The following is a 25,538-nucleotide window of genomic DNA, read 5'->3' as shown; positions in this document are numbered from 1 at the left end:
AGTCTGTTACTGCCTAACAGTACAATTGATTATAAAGTGCATGTGCAGAGAAATGTAAAGGCATTGGAAAGTATGCCTGCCGCTAAAAATAAAAACCCCCAGTATATGCATCCCCACAACGGGGCATTCGTAGTTATAGGGAGGGTCGGCAGACACTTACCACAGATCGGGGTAGGCGAGTCCTGGGCTAGGTGTATAGCAAAAGCCCCCCGACGCGCGTTTCGCGTCCCTAATCGACCGCTTTCTCAAGGGAAGTGACCATTCCATGTGGTAGCTTTTATCCGCTGCCACATGTATATATAGTAATGTACTGTTGTGTATGTATGCAGCCTGTATGTAGTATTTATGTATCTATGTAGTATGTATGTAGTGTGTATGTAGTATTTATGTACTGTGTATGTATGCAGCCTGTATGTAGCATTTATGCATCTATGTAGTATGTATGAGTTGTATATGTAGTAACGTACTGTTATGTATGTATGCAGTATGTGTATGTAGTGTGTATATAGTATTTATGTACTGTGTGTATGTATGCAGCCTGTATGTAGTATTTATGTATCTATGTAGTATGTATGTAGTGTGTATGTAGTATTTATGTACTGTGTGTATGTATGCAGCCTGTATGTAGTATTTATGCATCTATGTAGTATGTATGAGGTGCATATGTAGTAATGTACTGTTGTGTATGTATGCAGTATGTGTATGTATCCATGTAGTATGTATGTAGTGTGTGTGGTGAAATATATATAAATATATATATCTATAAGTGTGTAGTGACATATGTCTAGGGTTATATGTGTGACTAGTGATAATGTAACTTCTGTCCTGAAGTCAAGTCGCACCTGGGTGTTAATAGGTACTTCCATGGGACTAGTAGAAATTCTGTCTCCATATCACACCAGGAGGTCTAGCTAGAGCCGAGAAGAAAAGCAACATTTGGCACCTCTGGGGTCTTGGAGGGGAGATGCTAAATTGCTGCCTGAGGGAATCTATCCCTGAGAGCCTTTCCACAAGAGAAAATAATATATTCATTGGGGGCGCGGCCGTGGCCCAATCAAACAGGCAGTAGTTATGATATTGGCCTGAGGGTCTGGTCTAGAAACCTGACCTCAGACCAAAGTTATAAATTTAGGCTGCAGACAGAGAATTGTGTTCACATGATGAGGGCAGCCTGAGAAGCTGATGTGATCCAATCTACATTCTTCCTTCCCTCAGGGAGCAGAAAGCAACTACCAGTTAGATCATTTCTGTAAGTTTTCTTCTGTTTATTTTGACACTGTTTTGCATAAGTTGTATGTCTTTTTATTATCATATTTTTATACCTTTTTCTTAATGTCAGCATTGAACTTTTTGTTATTAAAGTATAAAACTTTAACAAGTTGAACCTTGAATGTTCTAAAAGAATCCATAGCCTAAAGGTGTGTGAGCCTTATGAGTGATAGACATATTTTTATTAGTATTATTATTGGTCCGGGACTCATCGCCCGTGTATTCGATGAGTGGTGGCAGCGCGTATGAGCGGGTGTGTGGCCTGGGTCGGTGTGCGATTTATGCTCCCATTACAGCATAGGACAGAGGTTGAATGCTGGGCTGAGAGTGGGGAGATAGATTAACCCTTGCAGGCACAACCCCAAGTCACGTGTGAGAGCAGGCACGTGACGAATAAGTGACACCACGGAGAAGGGATCCGTGACAGTGTGTATGCAGCTTGTATGTAGTATTTATGCATCTACGTAGTATCTATGAGTTGTATATGTAGTAATGTACTGTTGTGTATGTATGCATCTATGTAGTATGTAGTGTGTATGTAGTATTTATGTATTGTGTGTATGTATGCCGCCTGTATGTAGTATTTATGCATCTATGTAGTATGTATGAGGTGTATATGTAGTAACGTATTGTTGTGTATGTATGCAGTATGTGTATGTATGTAGTGTGCATCTAACCTTTTGTTCATCTCCCTGCAATTAATGATGCTTTAAAGATTAATAATAATAATTACCTTGCATTGTCTGCCACTTTCCCAGAAACGGCCCCACACTTCCTGACAGATGGCATTTCTGAGCCCAAGGTCCATTATCGCCTGCAGCAAAAGCGTGTGACATGGAGTCAGGGTGCACCAGTGCCGTGCCCAAGTGTCAGCGAGAGCGTACCGGTAAACCAGATGAGGGTGTTCCCATCACTGCAGGCCCTAATATTGCCCACCAGCTGGTCCATCTCCCGCAGACTCTCCTCATAGGGTCCACGTTCAGGGCTCACATGGGCAGGTGATAGCGGCACATGCATGTGTGCCAGAGCCACATAGAGAAAGAATGGGCGCCCCGCACGCCTGAAGGAGACAAGCAGAGGTCATAGTGAGCCGCCATACTGCTGTAGTGGGAACTGGAGCGGAGGTCTGTAAATTCTCCAGGCACCAGGCAGAACGAGACGGGTGCACTGAATTACACCACACAGGGTGGCCGAGGGGGCAGCATGGCATGCGTACTGTCACTCACTGCGGAGGGATCCTATGCCAGTGATGGACCACCCTGCTGACATGTACTGGGGCAGAACGACATGGCTTTGTACTCCAGACTATTGGCATCTACTGACTGTCACTCACTGCAGAATGATGTAATGCCCCCCATACTACTGCCACTCAGTGATGGACCACCCTGCTGACATGTACCGGGGGCAGCAAGACATGGCTACTGACTGTCACTCACTGCGGAGGAATGTAATGCCCACCAGTGATGGACCACCCTGCTGACATGTACTGATGGCAGCACGACATGGCTTTGTACTCCAGACTATGGGCATCTACTGACTGTCACTCACTGCAGAATGATGTAATGCCCCACATACTACTGCCACTCAGTGATGGACAACCCTGCTGACATGTACAGATGGCTGCACGACATGGCTTTGTACTCCAGACTATGGGCATCTACTTACTGTCACTCACTGCAGAATGATGTAATGCCCCCCATACTACTGCCACTCAGTGATGGACAACCCTGCTGACATGTACCGGGGGCAGCACGACATGGCTACTGACTGTCACTCACTGCGGATAGATGTAATGCCCACCAGTGATGGACCACCCTGCTGACATGTACTGATGGCAGCACGACATGGCTTGTACTCCAGTCTATGGGCACCTACTGAAGGTCACTCACTGCAGATGGATGTAATGCCCCCCAGTGATAGACCACCCTGTTGACATGTACCGGGGCAGCACAACATGGCTTGTACTCCAGTCTATGGGCACCTACTGACGGTCACTCACTGCGGAGGGATGTAATGCCCCCCAGTGATGGACCACCCTGCTGACGTACCGGTGACAGGACGGATATTGCGCAGTGATGGGTGAGGAATCGTCCAGCTCACATTGGGAGATTCAGGGTCACTTTCCCCCTGTGCTGGCAATGATTCCCGGAGACGGAGTGGAAGATGTGAGGTTTGGGCTCTGAGGAGGACACAGACTGACAGCCATTTCTAACCTGGCATTCATCATGAAGGTCACCGCCTGGTAGGAGTATCGTGCGGACAAGCTGCTTAGGTTGAGTGGCTGCTCCAGGATGGCCGCGTTCTCCATCAGGGGCAGGGCCAGCTTTGTAGAGCATCCTCCGTCCAGCCTGGAGACAGGAAAGTAAAGGGTGATACTGCACAAACATCGGGGGTGTTTGGATGACCGTGTGATTACCGGTGCGGGTCACTGGCACGCTGGGGGCAGGGTTCACATGCAGGGAGGTCATATCCTGGGGAGTCGGTGCAGCCCATGTCATTGCTATAAGGAATGCCATAGTAATAATCAAAACCTGAAACGAGAAGCGCAAAGGAATCAGGCCCCTCGCCAGTTCTCCAGTCTTCTAGTAGCCGGCCACTCACCACGTCTATTGGGGTGAAAACTTCCATGGTGGCCCAGGTGCCATTTACCTGTAAGGAAGAAATGAGAGCAGACTGATGGAGATGATAGTAGTCCTAACGTTACATCTGGCCTGACGAGGTGACATACCTATAAGGCCAGTCATGTAGCCACATGGTTTTAAAGCCTCGGCCAGAGTGGTTTCATTGATGGGAAGGCCCCCCACTGATGTGGTTGCAAAGTTGTGCGTGACCCCGTTACGGATACCTAATCTTCCAGTAAGCAGCGACGCTCGGGATGGGGAACATGTGGAGGCTGCAGAGTGGAAATCAGTAAGCCTACAAGACAAAAGGAAGAAGCAGGCGGGAACCGTCACTTCCAGGCCTGGACCCAGTGACCAGCAGAAAAGAAGTGTGAAGAGAATATTATGTGGTCACCCCCACGCACGGAGCAGGGTGTGCAAAGAGAATATGTGGCCACCCCCAAGCACGGAGCAGGGTGTGCGAAGAGAATATGTGGCCACCCTCGAGCACGGAGCAAGGTGTGCAAAGAGAACATGTGGTCACCCCCGAGCACGGAGCAGGGTGTGCGAAGAGAATATGTGGTCACCCCCGAGCAAGGAGCAGGGTGTGTGAAGAGAATATGTGGTGCCCCCGAGCACAGAGCAGGGTGTGCGAAGAGAATATGTGGTCGCCCCCGAACAAGGAGCAGGGTGTGCGAAGAGAATATTTGCTCACCCCCGAGCATGGAGCAGGGTGCGTGAAGAGAATATGTGGTCACCCTCGAGCAAGGAGCAGGGTGTGTGAAGAGAATATGTGGTCACCCCTTGCAAAGAAAATATGTGGTCACTCCCGAGCACGAAGCAAGGTTTGCGAAGAGAATATGTGGTCACCCCTGAGCACGGAGCAGGGTGTGCGAAGAGAATATGTGGTCACCCTCGAGCCAGGAGCAGGGTGTGCGAAGAGAATATTTGGTTACCCTGAGCACGGAGCAGGGTGTGCAAAGATGCAAAGACAATATTTGGTCACCGCCGAGCATGGAGCAAGGTGTGCAAAGAGAATATGTGGCCACCCCCGAGCATGGAGCAGGGTGTGCGTAAAGAATATGTGGTCACCCTCGAGCAAGGAGCAGGGTGTGCGAAGAGAATATTTGGTCACTCCCTGCGAAGAAAATATGTGGTCACCCCCGAGCACGGAGCAGGGTGTGCGAAGAGAATATGTGGTCACCCCCTGCAAAGAAAATATGTGGTCACCCCCAAGCAGGGAGCAGGGTTTGCGAAGAGAATATGTGGCCACCCCCCAGCACGAAGTAGGGTCTGCGAAGAGAATATGTGGCCACCCCCGAGCACGGAGCAGGGTGTGCGAAGAGAATATTTGGTCACCCCCCGAGCATGGAGCAGGGTGTGCGAAGAGAATATGTGGTCATCCTCGAGCAAGGAGCAGGGTGTGAGAAGAGAATATTTGGTTACCCCAAGCACGGAGCAGGGTGTGCGAAGAGAATATGTGGTCGCCCCCGAGCACGGAGCAGGGTGTGTGAAGAGAATATGTGGTCACCCCGATCACGGAGCAGGGTGTGTGAAGAGAATATGTGGTCACCCCCTGCGAAGAAAATATGTGGCCACCCCCGAGCACGGAGCAGGGTGTGAGAAGAGAATATGTGGTCACCCCCGAGCACGAAGCAGGGTGTGCGAAGAGAATATGTGGTCACCCTCGAGCAAGGAGCCGGGTGTGCAAAGATGCTAAGACAATATTTGGTCACCCCCGAGAACGGAGCAGGGTGTGCGAAGAGAATATGTGATCACCCCCTGCAAAGAAAATATGTGGTCACCCTCGAGCACGGAGCAGGGTTTGCGAAGAGAATATGTGGCCACCCCCAAGCACGAAGCAGGGTGTGCGAAGAGAATATGTGGCCACCCCCGAGCATGGAGCAGGGTGCGCAAAGAGAATATGTGGTCACCCCGATAACAGAGCAGGGTGTGTGAAGAGAATATGTGGTCACCCCTTGCGAAGAAAATATGTGGTCACCTCCGAGCATGGAGCAGGTTTGCGAAGAGAATATGTGGCCACCCCCAAGCACGAAGCAGGGTGTGCGAAGAGAATATGTGGCCACCCCCGAGCATGGAGCAGGGTGCGCAAAGAGAATATGTGGTCACCCCGATAACAGAGCAGGGTGTGTGAAGAGAATATGTGGTCACCCCTTGCGAAGAAAATATGTGGTCACCTCCGAGCACGGAGCAGGGTGTACGAAGAGAATATGTGGCCACCCCCGAGCACGGAGCAGGGTGTACGAAGAGAATATGTGGTCACCCCAGAGCACGGAGCAGGGAGTGTGAAGAGAATACGTGGTCACCCTGATCACGGAGCAGGGTGTGCGAAGAGAATACGTGGTCACCCTGATCACGGAGCAGGGTGTGTGAAGAGAATATGTGGTCACTCCTGAGCACGGAGCAGGATGTGCGAAGAGAATATGTTGTCACTCCTGAGCACGGAGCAGGATGTGCGAAGAAAATATGTGGTCACCCCCAAGCACGGAGCAGGGTTTGCAAAGAGAATATGTGGCCACCTCCGAGCACGAAGCAGGGTGTGCGTAGAGAATATGTGGTCACCCTCGATCGAGGAGCAGGGTGTGAGAAGAGAATATTTGGTCACCCCCGAGCACGGAGCAGGGTGTGCGAAGAGAATATGTGGTTACCCCCGAGCACGGAGCAGGGTGTGCGAAGAGAATATGTGGTCACCCCGATCACGGAGCAGGGTGTGTGAAGATAATATGTGGTCACCCCCTGCGAAGAAAATATGTGGCCACCCCCGAGCAAGGAGCAGGGTGTGCGAAGAGAATATGTGGTCCCCACGATCACGGAGCAGGGTCTGCGAAGAGAATATGTGGTCACCCCCAAGCTCGGAGCAGGGTGAGCAAAGAGAATATGTGGTCACCCCCGTGCACGGAGCAGGGTGTGCGAAGAGAATATGTGGTCACCATGATCACGGAGCAGGGTGTGCGAAGAGAATATGTGGTCACCCCGATCACGGAGCAGGGTGTGTGAAGAGAATATTTAGTCACCCCCAAGCACGGAGCAGGGTGTGCGAAGAGAATATGTGGTCGCCCCTGAGTACGGAGCAGGGTGTGCGAAGAGAATATGTGGTCACCCCGATCACGGAGCAGGGTGTGTGAAGAGAATATGTCGTCACCCCCTGCGAAGAAAATATGTGGCCACCCCCGAGCACGGAGCAGGGTGTGCGAAGAGAATATGTGGTCACCCCCGAGCACGGAGCAGGGTGTCCGAAGAGAATATGTGGTCACCCCCGAGCAAGGAGCAGGGTGTGCGAAGAGAATATGTGGTCACCCCCGAGCAAGGAGCAGGGTGTGCGAAGAGAATATGTGGTCGCCCCTGAGCACGGAGCAGGGTGTGCGAAGAGAATATGTGGTCGCCCCCGAGCACGGAGCAGGGTGTGCGAAGAGAATATGTGGTCACCACAATAACGGAGCAGGGTGTGCGAAGAGAATATGTGGTCACCCCCGAGCACGCAGCAGGGTGTGCGAAGAGAATATGTGGTCACCCCGATCACGGAGCAGGGTGCGCGAAGAGAATATGTGGCCACTCACGAGCACGGAGCAGGGTGTGTGAAGAGAATATGTGGTAACCCCGATTACGGAGCAGGGTGTGTGAAGAGAATATGTGGTCACCCCCGAGCACAAAGCAGCGTGTGAGAAGAGAATATGTGGTCACCACGATCACAGAGCAGGGTGTGCTAAGAGAATATGTGATCACCCCCGAGCATGGAGCAGGGTGTGCGAAGAGAATATGTGGTCACCCCCGAGCAAGGAGCAGGGTGTGCGAGGGAGAATATTTGGTCACCCCCGAGCACGGAGCAGGGTGTGTGAAGAGAATATGTGGTCGCCCCCGAGCACGGAGCAGGGTATGCGAAGAGAATAAGTGGTCACCACGATCACGGAGCAGGGTGTGCGAAGAGAATATGTGGTCACCCCCTGCAAAGAAAATATGTGTTCACCTCCGAGCATGGAGCAGGTTTGCGAAGAGAATATGTTGCCACCCCCGAGCATGGAGCAGGGTGTACGAAGAGAATATGTGGCCACCCCCGAGCACGGAGCAGGGTGTGCGAAGAGAATATGTGGCCACCCCCGAGCACGGAGCAGGGTGTGCGAAGAGAATATGTGGCCACCCCCGAGCACGGAGCAGGGTGTACGAAGAGAATATGTGGCCACCCCCGAGCACGGAGCAGGGTGTGCGAAGAGAATATGTGGTCACCCCCGAGCATGGAGCAGGGTGTGCGAAGAGAATACGTGGTGACCCTGATCACGGAGCAGGGTGTGAAGAGAATATGTGGTCACTCCTGAGCACGGAGCAGGATGTGCGAAGAGAATATGTGGTCACCCCAGAGCACGGAGCAGCGAGTGTGAAGAGAATAAGTGGTCACCCTGATCACGGAGCAGGGTGTGCGAAGAGAATACATGGTCACCCTGATCACGGAGCAGGGTGTGTGAAGAGAATATGTGGTCACTCCTGAGCACGGAGCAGGATGTGCGAAGAGAATATGTGGTCACTCCCGAGCACGGAGCAGGGTGTGCAAAGAGAATATATGGTCACCCTGATCACGGAGCAGGGTGTGTGAAGAGAATATGTGGTCACTCCTGAGCATGGAGCAGGATGTGCGAAGAGAATATGTGGTCACCCCAGAGCAGGGAGCAGGGAGTGTGAAGAGAATACGTGGTCACCCTGATCACGGAGCAGGGTGTGTGAAGAGAATATGTGGTCACTCCTGAGCACGGAGCAGGGTGTGCTCTCAAGATCAGCGGGCAGCATCAGCAGCCAAGATAAAAGAACAGAGTGACCTACTCTACTCTAGTCTCTAGCCCATGACCGCTTCAGTCCCTAGAACCTGATCGCCTCCAGCCCTATCAATGCTCCAGTCTCCAGCCCCCTCACTGCTGCAGTCCGTGGACCCAGCTCGCTTCCAGCCCCATCATTGCTCCAGTCCGTGGACCCAGCTCGCTTCCAGCCCCATCACTGCTCCAGTCCGTGGACCCAGCTCGCTTCCAGCCCCATCATTGCTCCAGTCTGTGGACCCAGCTCGCTTCCAGCCCCATCACTGCTCCAGTCCGTGGACCCAGCTCGCTTCCAGCCCCATCACTGCTCCAGTCCGTGGACCCAGCTCGCTTCCAGCCCCATCATTGCTCCAGTCCCTGGACTCAGCTCACCTACAGCCCCATCAGTGCTCCAGTCCCCGGACCCAGCTCGCCTCCAGCCCCATCACAGCTCCAGCCCCCAGACCCAGCTTCCCATCCAGCCCCAGTCCCTGGACAATTGGTAGAGAAAGGCTGAACTCTATGGACCTAGTTCTTTTTTCAATCTATGTAACTATGTAATTCAGCTCCCCAGCACGGCTTCATATTTCAGACCCTACTCCCCCATTCAGCCCCATCACCGCTCCAGTCCCCAGACCCAACTTCCCATCCAGCCTCATCACCCCTACAGTCCCCGGACCCAGCTCGCCTCCAGCCTCATCATTGCTCCAGTCCCTGGACCCAGCTTCCCATCCAGCCTCATCATTGCTCCAGTCCCCGGACCCAGCTTCCCATCCAGCCTAATTATTTCTCCAGTCTCCAGATCCAGCTTCCTTTCCAGCCTCATCATTTCTCCAGTGTCCGGAACCTGATCGCCTCCAGTCCCCGGACCCAGCTTCCCATCCAGCCTCATCACCCCTCCAGTCCCCGGACCCAGCTCGCCTCAAGCCCCATCATTGCTCCAGTCGCCAGAACCAGCTTTCCATCCAGCCTCATCATTGCTCCAGTCCCAGGACCCAGCTAGCCTCCAGCCTCATCATTGCTCCAGTCCTCGGACCCAGCTTCCCATCCAGCCTCATTATTTCTCCAGTCCTCGGACCCAGCTTCCCATCCAGCCTCATCACCCCTGCAATCCCCGGACTCAGCTCGCCACTAGCCCCATCACTGCTCCAGTCCTTGGACCCAGCTCACCTCCAGCCTCATCACCCCTCCAGTCGCCAGAACCAGCTTTCCATCCAGCCTCATCATTGCTTCAGTCTCCGGACCCAGCTTCCCATCCAGCCTCAAGACCCCTCCATTTCCCAGACCCAGCTTGCCTCCAGCCTTATCATTGCTCCAGTCTCTAGAACCTTTTGCCTCCAGCCCATCACCGCTCCAGTCCCAGGACCCAGCTCCCCTCAAGTCCCATCATTGCTCCAGTCCAGTCCCCAGAACCTGATTGCCTCCAGCATCATCACCGCTCCAATCCCTGGACGCAGCTTCCCATTCAGCCTTAGCACCCCTCCAGACCACGGAACCAGCTAGCCTCCAGCCTCATCACCGCTCCAATCCCTGGACCCAGCTTCCCATTCAGCCTTAGCATCCCTCCAGACCACGGACCCAGCTAGCCTCCAGCCTCATCACCGCTCCAATCCCTGGACCCAGCTTCCCTTCCAGCCTCATCATTTCTCCAGTGTCCAAAACCTAATCGCCTCCAGTCCCTGGATCCAGCTTGCCATCCAGCCTTATCATCACTCCAGTCCCCGGACCCAGCTCGCCTCTAGCCCCATCACCGCTTCAGTGCCAGGACCCAGCTCCCCTCAAGCCCCATCATTGCTCCAGTAGCCAGAACCAGCTTCCCATCCAGCCTCATCATTGCTCCAGTCCTCGGACCCAGCTTCCCATCCAGCCTCATTATTTCTCTAGTCTCCAGTCCCATCACCGCTTCAGTCCCCAAACTCAACTCCCCTCTAGACCCATCACTGTCCTAGACCCCACACATGACTCCACTCAAGCCCCCTCATCCCTCCCGACTCTGACCCCACTCTACTACCATCACTGCTCCAGATCCCAGCACATACTGAACTCCAGACCCTATTCACCTCCAGAACCCAGGGCCTGCACAGTAGAACATTCTCATCACTGGAGAACAACATATTCCTTGAAATTTACCTCAACCCCTCGAGGGCCATCTTGTCCAGGTTGGGAGTATGTGATTGCCCTTCAGCAATATTTGCCCCTAGATCCCCCCACCCCATGTCATCTGCTAGGATAATTATAAAGTTGGGCTTCTTGTCATTGCTCTGTTGTTGGCAGGAACTGGATTCCAAGAACTGGATAAAACCAATACAAACTGCAGCCATGACAAAACTGGGGAGCAAGGTTGTTGTGGCCATGGTGGACAGACGCTAGTAGTGATGTTTTGGGGATCATGGATTGGAAGATCATCAGAACTTGAGTCTTGCTGCTTCAATGCCTAGAAAACACAGGAGAGCTGGTTGAGTGGCAGAGAATCCACAAGTGGCCATGAACATGCTGAACGAGGCAGATGGATAATGGGCGGTAAGCGAGAGGCTTAGGATGCCAGGTGTCATCTATGGATCTCCGCAGACCTCTCTGGTCATATCTGCTCCTCCCATGTTGCAGTATAAAGGTCACTACTTAGGGATCAATCACAGATCTTGGCATTTTTCTGCTACAAAAGGTTAGATGCAGACATATTGGATGTAACCTGTCAATTATATTCTCACTTTATGACAGACCTAAAGGATAAGTCATAATTATTAGGAGCCTGCAGTGCCTTCCTAATGAGCAAAACACTGCACACCTCCCATCAACTGCAAGAGCACTGCGTCCCCTCACCAACTCCAAGAGCACTGTGTCCCCCCACACCAACTTCAAGAGCACTGCGTCCCCCCACACCAACTTCAAGAGCACTGCGTCCCCCCACACCAACTCCAAGAGCACTGCGTCCCCTCACACCAACTCCAAGAGCACTGTGTCCCCCCACCAACTCCAAGAGCACTTTATCCCCCCACACCAACTCCAAGAGCACTGCGTCCCCTCACACCAACTCCAAGAGCACTGCGTCCCCCCACCAACTCCAAGAGCACTGCGTCCCCCCACCAACTCCAAAAGCACTGCGTCCCCCCACCAACTCCAAGAGCACTGCGTCCCCCCACACCAACTCCATGAGCACTGCGTCCCCCCACTAACTCCAAGAGCACTGTGTCCCCCCACCTACTCCAAGAGCACTGCGTCCCCTCACACCAACTCCAAGAGCACTGCGTCCCCCCACACCAACTCCATGAGCACTGCGTCCCCCCACACCAACTCCAAGAGCACTGCGTCCCCCCACACCAACTCCAAGAGCACTGCGTCCCCCCACACCAACTCCAAGAGCACTGCGTCCCCTCATACCAACTCCAAGAGCACTGCGTCCCCTCATACCAACTCCAAGAGCACTGCGTCCCCTCACACCAACTCCAAGAGCACTGCGTCCCCTCACACCAACTCCAAGAGCACTGTGGTGGGTGAACACACAGCCGGAAGAGGGTGGAGGCCACATGGATGTGACATATATGATGGATGTGGGGGGTGATGTGTCTCCTCTATATGATGGATGTGAGGGGTGATGTGTCTCCTCTATATGATGGATGTGGGGGGTGATGTCTCCTCTATATGATGGATGTGAGGGGTGATGTGTCTCCTCTATATGATGGATGTGGGGGGTGATGTCTCCTCTATATGATGGATGTGAGGGGTGATGTGTCTCCTCTATATGATGGATGTGGGGGGTGATGTCTCCTCTATATGATGGATGTGGGGGGTGATGTCTCCTCTATATGATGGATGTGGGAGTGATGTGTCTCCTCTATATGATGGATGTGGGGGTGATGTGTCTCCTCTATATGATGGATGTGGGGGTGATGTGTCTCCTCTATATGATGGATGTGGGGGTGATGTCTCCTCTATATGATGGATGTGGGGGTGATGTCTCCTCTATATGATGGATGTGAGGGTGATGTCTCCTCTATATGATGGATGTGGGGGGTGATGTCTCCTCTATATGATGGATGTGGGGGTGATGTCTCCTCTATATGATGGATGTGGGGGGTGATGTCTCCTCTATATGATGGATGTGAGGGGTGATGTGTCTCCTCTATATGATGGATGTGGGGGGTGATGTGTCTCCTCTATATGATGGATGTGGGGGGTGATGTCTCCTCTATATGATGGATGTGGGGGGTGATGTCTCCTCTATATGATGGATGTGAGGGGTGATGTCTCCTCTATATGATGGATGTGGGGGGTGATGTCTCCTCTATATGATGGATGTGGGGGGTGATGTCTCCTCTATATGATGGATGTGAGGGGTGATGTCTCCTCTATATGATGGATGTGGGGGTGATGTCTCCTCTATATGATGGATGTGGGGGGTGATGTGTCTCCTCTATATGATGGATGTGGGGGGTGATGTGTCTCCTCTATATGATGGATGTGGGGGGTGATGTGTCTCCTCTATATGATGGATGTGGGGGGTGATGTGTCTCCTCTATATGATGGATGTGGGGGGTGATGTCTCCTCTATATGATGGATGTGGGGGGTGATGTCTCCTCTATATGTTGGATGTGAGGGGTGATGTGTCTCCTCTATATGATGGATGTGGGGGGTGATGTCTCCTCTATATGATGGATGTGGGGGGTGATGTCTCCTGTTATGCTGTGCTATCAGGCAACACAGTGTGCAGTAATCAGCGCACATACAGTGATATGGCAATAACCCAAAAACAATAGAACAAGCTCTGAGACGTGGAATCTCTGCATACTGCAATACCTGAATCTATCCTCACACAACTAAAAGCAGCAGTGGATTGCGCCTAACACTACCTAGGCAACTCTGCACTGCCTGAGGAGCTGACTAGCCTGAAGATAGAAATACAAGCCTGACTTACCTCAGAGAAATACCCCAAAGGAATAGGCAGCCCCCCACATATAATGACTGTTAGCAAGATGAAAAGACAAAACGTAGGAATGAAATAGATTCAGCAAAGTGAGGCCCGATATTCTAGACAGAGCGAGGATAGCAAAGAGAACTATGCAGTCTACAAAAAACCCTAAAGCAGAACCACGCAAAGGGGGGCAAAAAGACCCACCGTGCCGAACTAACGGCACGGCGGTGCACCCTTTGCGTCTCAGAGCTTCCAGCAAAAGAGAATAGCAAGCTGGACAGAAAAAACAGCAACAAAAACAAAGTAACACTTATCTAGCAGAGCAGCAGGCCACAGGAAAGATGCAGTAGCTCAGATCCAACACTGGAACATTGACAAGGAGCAAGGAAGACAGACTCAGGTGGAGCTAAATAGCAAGGCAGCCAACGAGCTCACCAAAACACCTGAGGGAGGAAGCCCAGAAGCTGCAGTACCACTTGTGACCACAGGAGTGAATTCAGCCACAGAATTCACAACAGTCTCCTCTATATGATGGATGTGGGGGTGATGTCTCCTCTATATGATGGATGTGGGGGGTGATGTCTCCTCTATATGATGGATGTGGGGGTGATGTCTCCTCTATATGATGGATGTGAGGGGTGATGTCTCCTCTATATGATGGATGTGAGGGGTGATGTCTCCTCTATATGATGGATGTGGGGGGTGATGTCTCCTCTATATGATGGATGTGGGGGGTGATGTCTCCTCTATATGATGGATGTGGGGGTGATGTCTCCTCTATATGATGGATGTGGGGGGTGATGTCTCCTCTATATGATGGATGTGAGGGGTGATGTGTCTCCTCTATATGATGGATGTGGGGGGTGATGTGTCTCCTCTATATGATGGATGTGGGGGGTGATGTCTCCTCTATATGATGGATGTGGGGGGTGATGTCTCCTCTATATGATGGATGTGAGGGGTGATGTCTCCTCTATATGATGGATGTGGGGGGTGATGTCTCCTCTATATGATGGATGTGGGGGGTGATGTCTCCTCTATATGATGGATGTGGGGGTGATGTCTCCTCTATATGATGGATGTGGGGGGTGATGTCTCCTCTATATGATGGATGTGGGGGTGATGTCTCCTCTATATGATGGATGTGAGGGGTGATGTCTCCTCTATATGATGGATGTGAGGGGTGATGTCTCCTCTATATGATGGATGTGGGGGGTGATGTCTCCTCTATATGATGGATGTGGGGGGTGATGTCTCCTCTATATGATGGATGTGGGGGTGATGTCTCCTCTATATGATGGATGTGGGGGGTGATGTCTCCTCTATATGATGGATGTGAGGGGTGATGTGTCTCCTCTATATGATGGATGTGGGGGGTGATGTGTCTCCTCTATATGATGGATGTGGGGGGTGATGTCTCCTCTATATGATGGATGTGGGGGGTGATGTCTCCTCTATATGATGGATGTGAGGGGTGATGTCTCCTCTATATGATGGATGTGGGGGGTGATGTCTCCTCTATATGATGGATGTGGGGGGTGATGTCTCCTCTATATGATGGATGTGAGGGGTGATGTCTCCTCTATATGATGGATGTGGGGGGTGATGTGTCTCCTCTATATGATGGATGTGGGGGGTGATGTCTCCTCTATATGATGGATGTGGGGGGTGATGTGTCTCCTCTATATGATGGATGTGAGGGGTGATGTGTCTCCTCTATATGATGGATGTGGGGGGTGATGTGTCTCCTCTATATGATGGATGTGGGGGGTGATGTCTCCTCTATATGATGGATGTGGGGGGTGATGTGTCTCCTCTATATGATGGATGTGAGGGGTGATGTGTCTCCTCTATATGATGGATGTGGGGGGTGATGTGTCTCCTCTATATGATGGATGTGGGAGGTGATGTCTCCTCTATATGATGGATGTGGGGGGTGATGTGTCTCCTCTATATGATGGATGTGGGGGGTGATGTCTCCTCTATATGATGGATGTGGGGGGTGATGTCTCCTCTATATGATGGATGTGGGAGTGATGTGTCTCCTCTATATGATGGATGTGGGGGTGATGTGTCTCCTCTATATGATGGATGTGGGGGGTGATGTCTCCTCTATATGATGGATGTGGGGGGTGATGTGTCTCCTCTATATGATGGATGTGAGGGGTGATGTGTCTCCTCTATATGATGGATGTGAGGGGTGATGTGTCTCCTCTATATGATGGATGTGGGGGGTGATGTCTCCTCTATATGATGGATGTGGGGGTGATGTCTCCTCTATATGATGGATGTGGGGGGTGATGTGTCTCCTCTATATGATGGATGTGGGGGGTGATGTCTCCTCTATATGATGGATGTGGGGGGTGATGTGTCTCCTCTATATGATGGATGTGGGGGGTGATGTGTCTCCTCTATATGATGGATGTGGGGGTGATGTCTCCTCTATATGATGGATGTGGGGGTGATGTCTCCTCTATATGATGGATGTGGGGGGTGATGTGTCTCCTCTATATGATGGATGTGGGGGGTGATGTGTCTCCTCTATATGATGGATGTGGGAGGTGATGTCTCCTCTATATGATGGATGTGGGGGGTGATGTCTCCTCTATATGATGGATGTGGGGGGTGATGTGTCTCCTCTATATGATGGATGTGGGGGTGATGTCTCCTCTATATGATGGATGTGGGGGGTGATGTGTCTCCTCTATATGATGGATGTGGGGGGTGATGTGTCTCCTCTATATGATGGATGTGGGGGTGATGTCTTCTCTATATGATGGATGTGGGGGTGATGTCTCCTCTATATGATGGATGTGGGGGGTGATGTGTCTCCTCTATATGATGGATGTGGGGGGTGATGTGTCTCCTCTATATGATGGATGTGGGGGTGATGTCTTCTCTATATGATGGATGTGGGGGTGATGTCTCCTCTATATGATGGATGTGGGGGGTGATGTCTCCTCTATATGATGGATGTGGGGGGTGATGTCTCCTCTATATGATGGATGTGGGGGTGATGTCTCCTCTATATGATGGATGTGGGGGTGATGTCTCCTCTATATGATGGATGTGGGGGTGATGTCTCCTCTATATGATGGATGTGGGGGGCTCATTATCCCACCACCTCCGTGTGCTCCCCCTTTGGCCAGTATAGGGGTCTCCGTCAGACACTGGTGACAGGAGCCGGTAATCTCTCTCCGGGAGTCGCTGTGCGGTTCTGGACGCTGTGACATGCGGTACCGCTGCAGTACCGCGCCCGCCCGGCAGATGTCCGCTCACCCGCAGGGTCTCTGGTCCCAGGAGCTCGCACTCCGCTGTTCCGGAGGACGCGGCCAGTGTTTCCGGGCGGTGACCGCGCTCCGCCTCTGTCAGCGGTGCGGGGGTTAATCAGAGGGAGTTTATGTAGGAGGCGCGGCCCCGGCTGATGCGCGCCCCCGCCAGACCGGCTGAAGCCGGTATATGTAGAGAGTGTGAGTGGCGGAGCCGGAGCTGCGATGGGGACGGAGGGAGAGACGGTGGTGGTGTGACCGGCGGAGACCGTGAGTGCAGGACCCGGGGGAGACGTGAGGGTATATATTATTACATGTGTATGTGGGGTCCTGTAATCACCTATAGAGCATTATATACTGAGGTCACCGCCATCTCCGGTCCTGTAATCACCTATAGAGCATTATATACTGAGGTCACCACCATCTCCGGTCCTGTAATCACCTATAGAGCATTATATACTGAGGTCACCACCATCTCCGGTCCTGTAATCACCTATAGAGCATTATATACTGAGGTCACCACCATCTCCGGTCCTGTAATCACCTATAGAGCATTATATACTGAGGTCACCACCATCTCCGGTCCTGTAATCACCTATAGATCATTATATACTGAGGTCACCGCCATCTCCGGTCCTGTAATCACCTATAGAGCATTATATACTGAGGTCACCACCATCTCCGGTCCTGTAATCACCTATAGATCATTATATACTGAGGTCACCGCTATCTCCGGTTGTATAATCACCTATAGATCATTATATACTGAGGTCACCGCCATCTCCGGTCCTGTAATCACTTATAGAGCATTATATACTGAGGTTACCGCCATCTCCGGTCCTATAATCCCCTATAGATCATTATATACTGAGGTCACTGCCATCTCCGGTCATGTAATCCCCTATAGATCATTATATACTGAGGTCATTGCCATCTCCGGTCCTATAATCACCTATAGATCATTATATACTGAGTTCACCGCCATCTCCGGTCCTATAATTCCCTATACATCATTATATACTAAGTTCACCGCATTCTCCGGTCCTATAATCCCCTATAGATCATTATATACTGAGGTCACCGCCATCTCTGGTCCTATTATCACCTATAGATCATTATATACTGAGGTCAATGCCATCTCCTGTCCTATAATCACTTATAGAGCATTATATACTGAGGTTACCGCCATCTCCGGTCCTATAATCCCCTATAGATGATTATATGCTGAGGTCACCGCCATCTCCGGTCCTGTAATCACTTATAGAGCATTATATACTGAGGTTACCGCCATCTCCGGTCCTATAATCCCCTATAGATCATTATATACTGAGGTCACTGCCATCTCCGGTCATGTAATCCCCTATAGATCATTATATACTGAGGTCACTGCCATCTCCGGTCCTATAATCACCTATAGATCATTATATACTGAGTTCACCGCCATGTCCGGTCCTATAATTCCCTATACATCATTATATACTAAGTTCACCGCATTCTCCAGTCCTATAATCCCCTATAGATCATTATATACTGAGGTCACCGCCATCTCTGGTCCTATTATCACCTATAGATCATTATATACTGAGGTCAATGCCATCTCCTGTCCTATAATCACTTATAGAGCATTATATACTGAGGTCACCACCATCTCCGGTCCTATAATCACCTATAGATCATTATATACTGAGGTCACTGCCATCTCCGGTCCTATAATCACCTATAGATCATTATATACTGAGTTCACCGCCATCTCCGGTCCTATAATTCCCTATACATCATTATATACTAAGTTCACCGCATTCTCCAGTCCTATAATCCCCTATAGATCATTATATACTGAGGTCACCGCCATCTCTGGTCCTATTATCACCTATAGATCATTATATACTGAGGTCAATGCCATCTCCTGTCCTATAATCACTTATACATCATTATATACTGAGGTCACCGCATTCTCCGGTCCTGTAATCCCCTATACATCATTATTTACTGAGGTCACCTGTCACGATTCACACCGTGACAGTCACCCCCTCGTCATGGGTCGGGGTGACTGTAGGCCAACAGACGGCTATCACATGTGCAGGGGGCTTATCTTAGTTATCCCTCCACTCTACAATGTGATGAAAAAAACACACACAAGGCTATTGACCTCTTAGTTTACAGCAGGGGCTTATTTTAGGTATCCCACTGCTCTTCAATATACAACAAACTGCATGGATTTATGTATATCCCACTTACAGTTCCACTTGAAACTTGCAGCTCTCTGGCACCCCCTTTACTCTCAGGTCAGATGTGGTATTGCACCCTGGGGTAATTAGTCGCCAGACAGGCTGCCTGCTATGTACTGGCTATTGGGCACGCTGCAGTGAGGCAATAAACTACTCCCACTCAGGCAGGAACAATAATTATCAACGCCACCGTCGCTACAACGACTCCCAAAAGCACAGGACAAGTATGCTGCCACCAGCTTCGATTAAACGGGTCCGGAGCTAACCCAAAACAGTAGCGTAATTCCCTTCAGGAGACTTAGGGTACGTTTTAGAACAGGAGAACGACTCTAGTATTAAATATTATACTCCGTCAAAAGTTTCAGGCAGTGTTTATAAAAGGTCATATAAAGATGTTACAATATGAGACAGTTGAAAAGATGTACAAGATAATTATAAAATAAACAGGGATTACATAAGAAAAGGTACAACTCACATGTTCTCAGTTCATATCAGTTCAGGCAAAAACCATGCTGGTGGGCGGAGCTCCCAAAAGTCCCAATGCATGAGATACAGCTCTTCAGATCAGACTTACATGTTCTTCCAGCAGCAGACTGACTGCTGGGATCTGGCAAAACAGTTATAGCTCAGCTTGGTGACATCACCAAAAGGGCTGGCTATCCCAGACCCTCCTACCTTTTCAGTCTAAGTAAATGTAAGCTAAATTTGGTCTAAGACTTGTAACTCCGCTACCGAACATGTCATGGTCATAACAAACCCAGCATTCTTCTCGTCTTAACATTGGCATTCTAATTAGATCAAATATGTCATATGTGTGATACGTCATTACAGAGAAATCCCTACTTTTTTACCTGATGGAGTTAGAAGCTCAGGTTTACCGTGATGGATAGAGGCTCTGATGGACTTTAGCAATATCTAATTAATATTCTCTTACGCCCAGTAGTTGGCCCAATATCTTATCATATTGGAACAAAGGACTCTCATGGATTTCTGGAAACTTCTAGACACTTCTAAACAGTTCTCTGCTAGAGTAAGATTTGAGCCTAGTCGTAAATACCTTTCGGCAATAAAACCCTCTTCCCCCATACATTCCAAGACAGAGAGCCACAGAGAGAAGGGGGGGTTTAGCCCCCAGCATGAGCTGAAGAGCAACTAAACTTATATGATATTTTATACAATATCGTGACATCACCGCCATCTCTGGTCCTGTAATCCCCTATAGACCATTATATACTGAGGTCACCGCCATCTCTGGTCCTGTAATCCCCTATAGACCATTATATACTGAGGTCACCGCCATCTCTGATCCTGTAATCACCTATACATCATTATATACTGAGGTCACCGCCATCTCCGGTCCTATAATCACCTATACATCATTATATACTGAGGTCACCGCCATCTCCGGTCCTGTAATCACCTATACATCATTATATACTGAGGTCACCGCCATCTCCGGTCCTGTAATCACCTATACATCATTATATACTGAGGTCACCGCCATCTCCGGTCCTGTAATCACCTATACATCATTATATACTGAGGTCACCGCCATCTCCGGTCGTGTAATCACCTATAGACCATTATATACTGAGGTCACCGCCATCTCCGGTCCTATAATCCCCTATATATCATTATATACTGAGGTCACCGCCATCTCCGGTCCTATAATCCCCTGTAGACCATTATATACTGAGGTCACCGCCATCTCTGGTCCTGTAATCACCTATACATCATTATATACTGAGGTCACCGCCATCTCCGGTCCTATAATCCCCTATACATCATTATATACTGAGGTCACCGCCATCTCCGGTCCTGTAATCGCCTATACATCATTATATACTGAGGTCACCGCATTCTCCGGTCCTATAATCACCTATACATCATTATATACTGAGGTCACCGCATTCTCTGGTCCTATAATCACCTATACATTACTATATACTGAGGTCACCGCCATCTCCGGTCCTATAATTCCCTGTAGACCATTATATACTGAGGTCACCCCCATCTCTGGTCCTGTAATCACCTATACATCATTATATACTGAGGTCACCGCCATCTCCGGTCCTATAATCACCTATACATCATTATATACCGAGGTCACCGCCATCTCCGGTCCTATAATCACCTATACATAATTATATACTGAGGTCACTGCCATCTCCGGTCCTATAATCACCTATACATCATTATATACTGAGGTCACCGCATTCTCCAGTCTCAATCACCTATAGATGATTATATACTGAGGTCACCGCCATCTCTAGTCCTATAATCCCCTATTATGTCGGGTCCTGTAATCCCCTATAGATCATTATATACTGAGGTCACCACCATCTCCGGTCCTGTAATCACCTATAGAGCATTATATACTGAGGTCACCGCCATCTCCGGTCCTGTAATCACCTATAGAGCATTATATACTGAGGTCACCACCATCTCCGGTCCTGTAATCACCTATAGAGCATTATATACTGAGGTCACCACCATCTCCGGTCCTGTAATCACCTATAGAGCATTATATACTGAGGTCACCACCATCTCCGGTCCTGTAATCACCTATAGAGCATTATATACTGAGGTCACCACCATCTCCGGTCCTGTAATCACCTATAGATCATTATATACTGAGGTCACCGCCATCTCCGGTCCTGTAATCACCTATAGAGCATTATATACTGAGGTCACCACCATCTCCGGTCCTGTAATCACCTATAGATCATTATATACTGAGGTCACCGCTATCTCCGGTTGTATAATCACCTATAGATCATTATATACTGAGGTCACCGCCATCTCCGGTCCTGTAATCACTTATAGAGCATTATATACTGAGGTTACCGCCATCTCCGGTCCTATAATCCCCTATAGATCATTATATACTGAGGTCACTGCCATCTCCGGTCATGTAATCCCCTATAGATCATTATATACTGAGGTCATTGCCATCTCCGGTCCTATAATCACCTATAGATCATTATATACTGAGTTCACCGCCATCTCCGGTCCTATAATTCCCTATACATCATTATATACTAAGTTCACCGCATTCTCCGGTCCTATAATCCCCTATAGATCATTATATACTGAGGTCACCGCCATCTCTGGTCCTATTATCACCTATAGATCATTATATACTGAGGTCAATGCCATCTCCTGTCCTATAATCACTTATAGAGCATTATATACTGAGGTTACCGCCATCTCCGGTCCTATAATCCCCTATAGATGATTATATGCTGAGGTCACCGCCATCTCCGGTCCTGTAATCACTTATAGAGCATTATATACTGAGGTTACCGCCATCTCCGGTCCTATAATCCCCTATAGATCATTATATACTGAGGTCACTGCCATCTCCGGTCATGTAATCCCCTATAGATCATTATATACTGAGGTCACTGCCATCTCCGGTCCTATAATCACCTATAGATCATTATATACTGAGTTCACCGCCATGTCCGGTCCTATAATTCCCTATACATCATTATATACTAAGTTCACCGCATTCTCCAGTCCTATAATCCCCTATAGATCATTATATACTGAGGTCACCGCCATCTCTGGTCCTATTATCACCTATAGATCATTATATACTGAGGTCAATGCCATCTCCTGTCCTATAATCACTTATAGAGCATTATATACTGAGGTCACCACCATCTCCGGTCCTATAATCACCTATAGATCATTATATACTGAGGTCACTGCCATCTCCGGTCCTATAATCACCTATAGATCATTATATACTGAGTTCACCGCCATCTCCGGTCCTATAATTCCCTATACATCATTATATACTAAGTTCACCGCATTCTCCAGTCCTATAATCCCCTATAGATCATTATATACTGAGGTCACCGCCATCTCTGGTCCTATTATCACCTATAGATCATTATATACTGAGGTCAATGCCATCTCCTGTCCTATAATCACTTATACATCATTATATACTGAGGTCACCGCATTCTCCGGTCCTGTAATCCCCTATACATCATTATTTACTGAGGTCACCTGTCACGATTCACACCGTGACAGTCACCCCCTCGTCATGGGTCGGGGTGACTGTAGGCCAACAGACGGCTATCACATGTGCAGGGGGCTTATCTTAGTTATCCCTCCACTCTACAATGTGATGAAAAAAACACACACAAGGCTATTGACCTCTTAGTTTACAGCAGGGGCTTATTTTAGGTATCCCACTGCTCTTCAATATACAACAAACTGCATGGATTTATGTATATCCCACTTACAGTTCCACTTGAAACTTGCAGCTCTCTGGCACCCCCTTTACTCTCAGGTCAGATGTGGTATTGCACCCTGGGGTAATTAGTCGCCAGACAGGCTGCCTGCTATGTACTGGCTATTGGGCACGCTGCAGTGAGGCAATAAACTACTCCCACTCAGGCAGGAACAATAATTATCAACGCCACCGTCGCTACAACGACTCCCAAAAGCACAGGACAAGTATGCTGCCACCAGCTTCGATTAAACGGGTCCGGAGCTAACCCAAAACAGTAGCGTAATTCCCTTCAGGAGACTTGGGGTACGTTTTAGAACAGGAGAACGACTCTAGTATTAAATATTATACTCCGTCAAAAGTTTCAGGCAGTGTTTATAAAAGGTCATATAAAGATGTTACAATATGAGACAGTTGAAAAGATGTACAAGATAATTATAAAATAAACAGGGATTACATAAGAAAAGGTACAACTCACATGTTCTCAGTTCATATCAGTTCAGGCAAAAACCATGCTGGTGGGCGGAGCTCCCAAAAGTCCCAATGCATGAGATACAGCTCTTCAGATCAGACTTACATGTTCTTCCAGCAGCAGACTGACTGCTGGGATCTGGCAAAACAGTTATAGCTCAGCTTGGTGACATCACCAAAAGGGCTGGCTATCCCAGACCCTCCTACCTTTTCAGTCTAAGTAAATGTAAGCTAAATTTGGTCTAAGACTTGTAACTCCGCTACCGAACATGTCATGGTCATAACAAACCCAGCATTCTTCTCGTCTTAACATTGGCATTCTAATTAGATCAAATGTCATATGTGTGATACGTCATTACAGAGAAATCCCTACTTTTTTACCTGATGGAGTTAGAAGCTCAGGTTTACCGTGATGGATAGAGGCTCTGATGGACTTTAGCAATATCTAATTAATATTCTCTTACGCCCAGTAGTTGGCCCAATATCTTATCATATTGGAACAAAGGACTCTCATGGATTTCTGGAAACTTCTAGACACTTCTAAACAGTTCTCTGCTAGAGTAAGATTTGAGCCTAGTCGTAAATACCTTTCGGCAATAAAACCCTCTTCCCCCATACATTCCAAGACAGAGAGCCACAGAGAGAAGGGGGGGTTTAGCCCCCAGCATGAGCTGAAGAGCAACTAAACTTATATGATATTTCATACAATATCGTGACATCACCGCCATCTCTGGTCCTGTAATCCCCTATAGACCATTATATACTGAGGTCACCGCCATCTCTGGTCCTGTAATCCCCTATAGACCATTATATACTGAGGTCACCGCCATCTCTGATCCTGTAATCACCTATACATCATTATATACTGAGGTCACCGCCATCTCCGGTCCTATAATCACCTATACATCATTATATACTGAGGTCACCGCCATCTCCGGTCCTGTAATCACCTATACATCATTATATACTGAGGTCACCGCCATCTCCGGTCCTGTAATCACCTATACATCATTATATACTGAGGTCACCGCCATCTCCGGTCCTGTAATCACCTATACATCATTATATACTGAGGTCACCGCCATCTCCGGTCGTGTAATCACCTATAGACCATTATATACTGAGGTCACCGCCATCTCCGGTCCTATAATCCCCTATATATCATTATATACTGAGGTCACCGCCATCTCCGGTCCTGTAATCACCTATACATCATTATATACTGAGGTCACCGCCATCTCCGGTCCTGTAATCGCCTATACATCTTTATATACTGAGGTCACCGCATTCTCCGGTCCTTTAATCACCTATTAATCATTATATACTGAGGTCACCGCATTCTCTGGTCCTATAATCACCTATACATTACTATATACTGAGGTCACCGCCATCTCCGGTCCTATAATTCCCTGTAGACCATTATATACTGAGGTCACCCCCATCTCTGGTCCTGTAATCACCTATACATCATTATATACTGAGGTCACCGCCATCTCCGGTCCTATAATCACCTATACATCATTATATACCGAGGTCACCGCCATCTCCGGTCCTATAATCACCTATACATAATTATATACTGAGGTCACTGCCATCTCCGGTCCTATAATCACCTATACATCATTATATACTGAGGTCACCGCATTCTCCAGTCTCAATCACCTATAGATGATTATATACGGAGGTCACCGCCATCTCTAGTCCTATAATCCCGTATTATGTTGGGTCCTGTAATCCTCTATAGAT

General features: G+C 49.2%; 2 protein-coding genes across 4 annotated transcripts in view; one reads left to right on the top strand and one right to left on the bottom strand.

The window, feature by feature from the left end:
* ARSG (arylsulfatase G) overlaps window positions 1–16,991 on the bottom strand; it is a 55,944-nt gene extending 38,953 nt beyond the window's left edge. Inside the window, exons 1-8 of one of the 2 annotated variants that reach the window (XM_069748687.1) lie at window positions 16,858–16,991; window positions 10,799–11,102; window positions 3,998–4,185; window positions 3,871–3,918; window positions 3,686–3,800; window positions 3,483–3,617; window positions 2,154–2,329; window positions 2,003–2,083 (exon numbers count right to left, since the gene is read on the bottom strand). In XM_069748687.1, coding sequence (XP_069604788.1) covers window positions 2,003–2,083; window positions 2,154–2,329; window positions 3,483–3,617; window positions 3,686–3,800; window positions 3,871–3,918; window positions 3,998–4,185; window positions 10,799–11,022 — 967 coding nt within the window. In that variant the 5' untranslated portion in view covers window positions 11,023–11,102; window positions 16,858–16,991. The remainder of the gene's footprint in view (window positions 1–2,002; window positions 2,084–2,153; window positions 2,330–3,482; window positions 3,618–3,685; window positions 3,801–3,870; window positions 3,919–3,997; window positions 4,186–10,798; window positions 11,103–16,857) is intronic. The other variant, XM_069748688.1, reaches the window with a different exon arrangement.
* A 9-nt stretch (window positions 16,992–17,000) lies between these two features.
* Window positions 17,001–25,538, top strand: part of SLC16A6 (solute carrier family 16 member 6) — a 71,841-nt gene continuing 63,303 nt past the window's right edge. The window contains exon 1 of one of the 2 annotated variants that reach the window (XM_069748682.1): window positions 17,001–17,147. The gene's annotated coding sequence lies outside the window, so the exon portion shown is untranslated. The remainder of the gene's footprint in view (window positions 17,148–25,538) is intronic. The other variant, XM_069748681.1, reaches the window with a different exon arrangement.

This window comes from Ranitomeya imitator, chromosome 2, assembly GCF_032444005.1.
Source record: "Ranitomeya imitator isolate aRanImi1 chromosome 2, aRanImi1.pri, whole genome shotgun sequence".
Classification (NCBI taxonomy): domain Eukaryota; kingdom Metazoa; phylum Chordata; class Amphibia; order Anura; family Dendrobatidae; genus Ranitomeya; species Ranitomeya imitator.
This window is presented reverse-complemented; position numbering and strand designations above follow the sequence as displayed.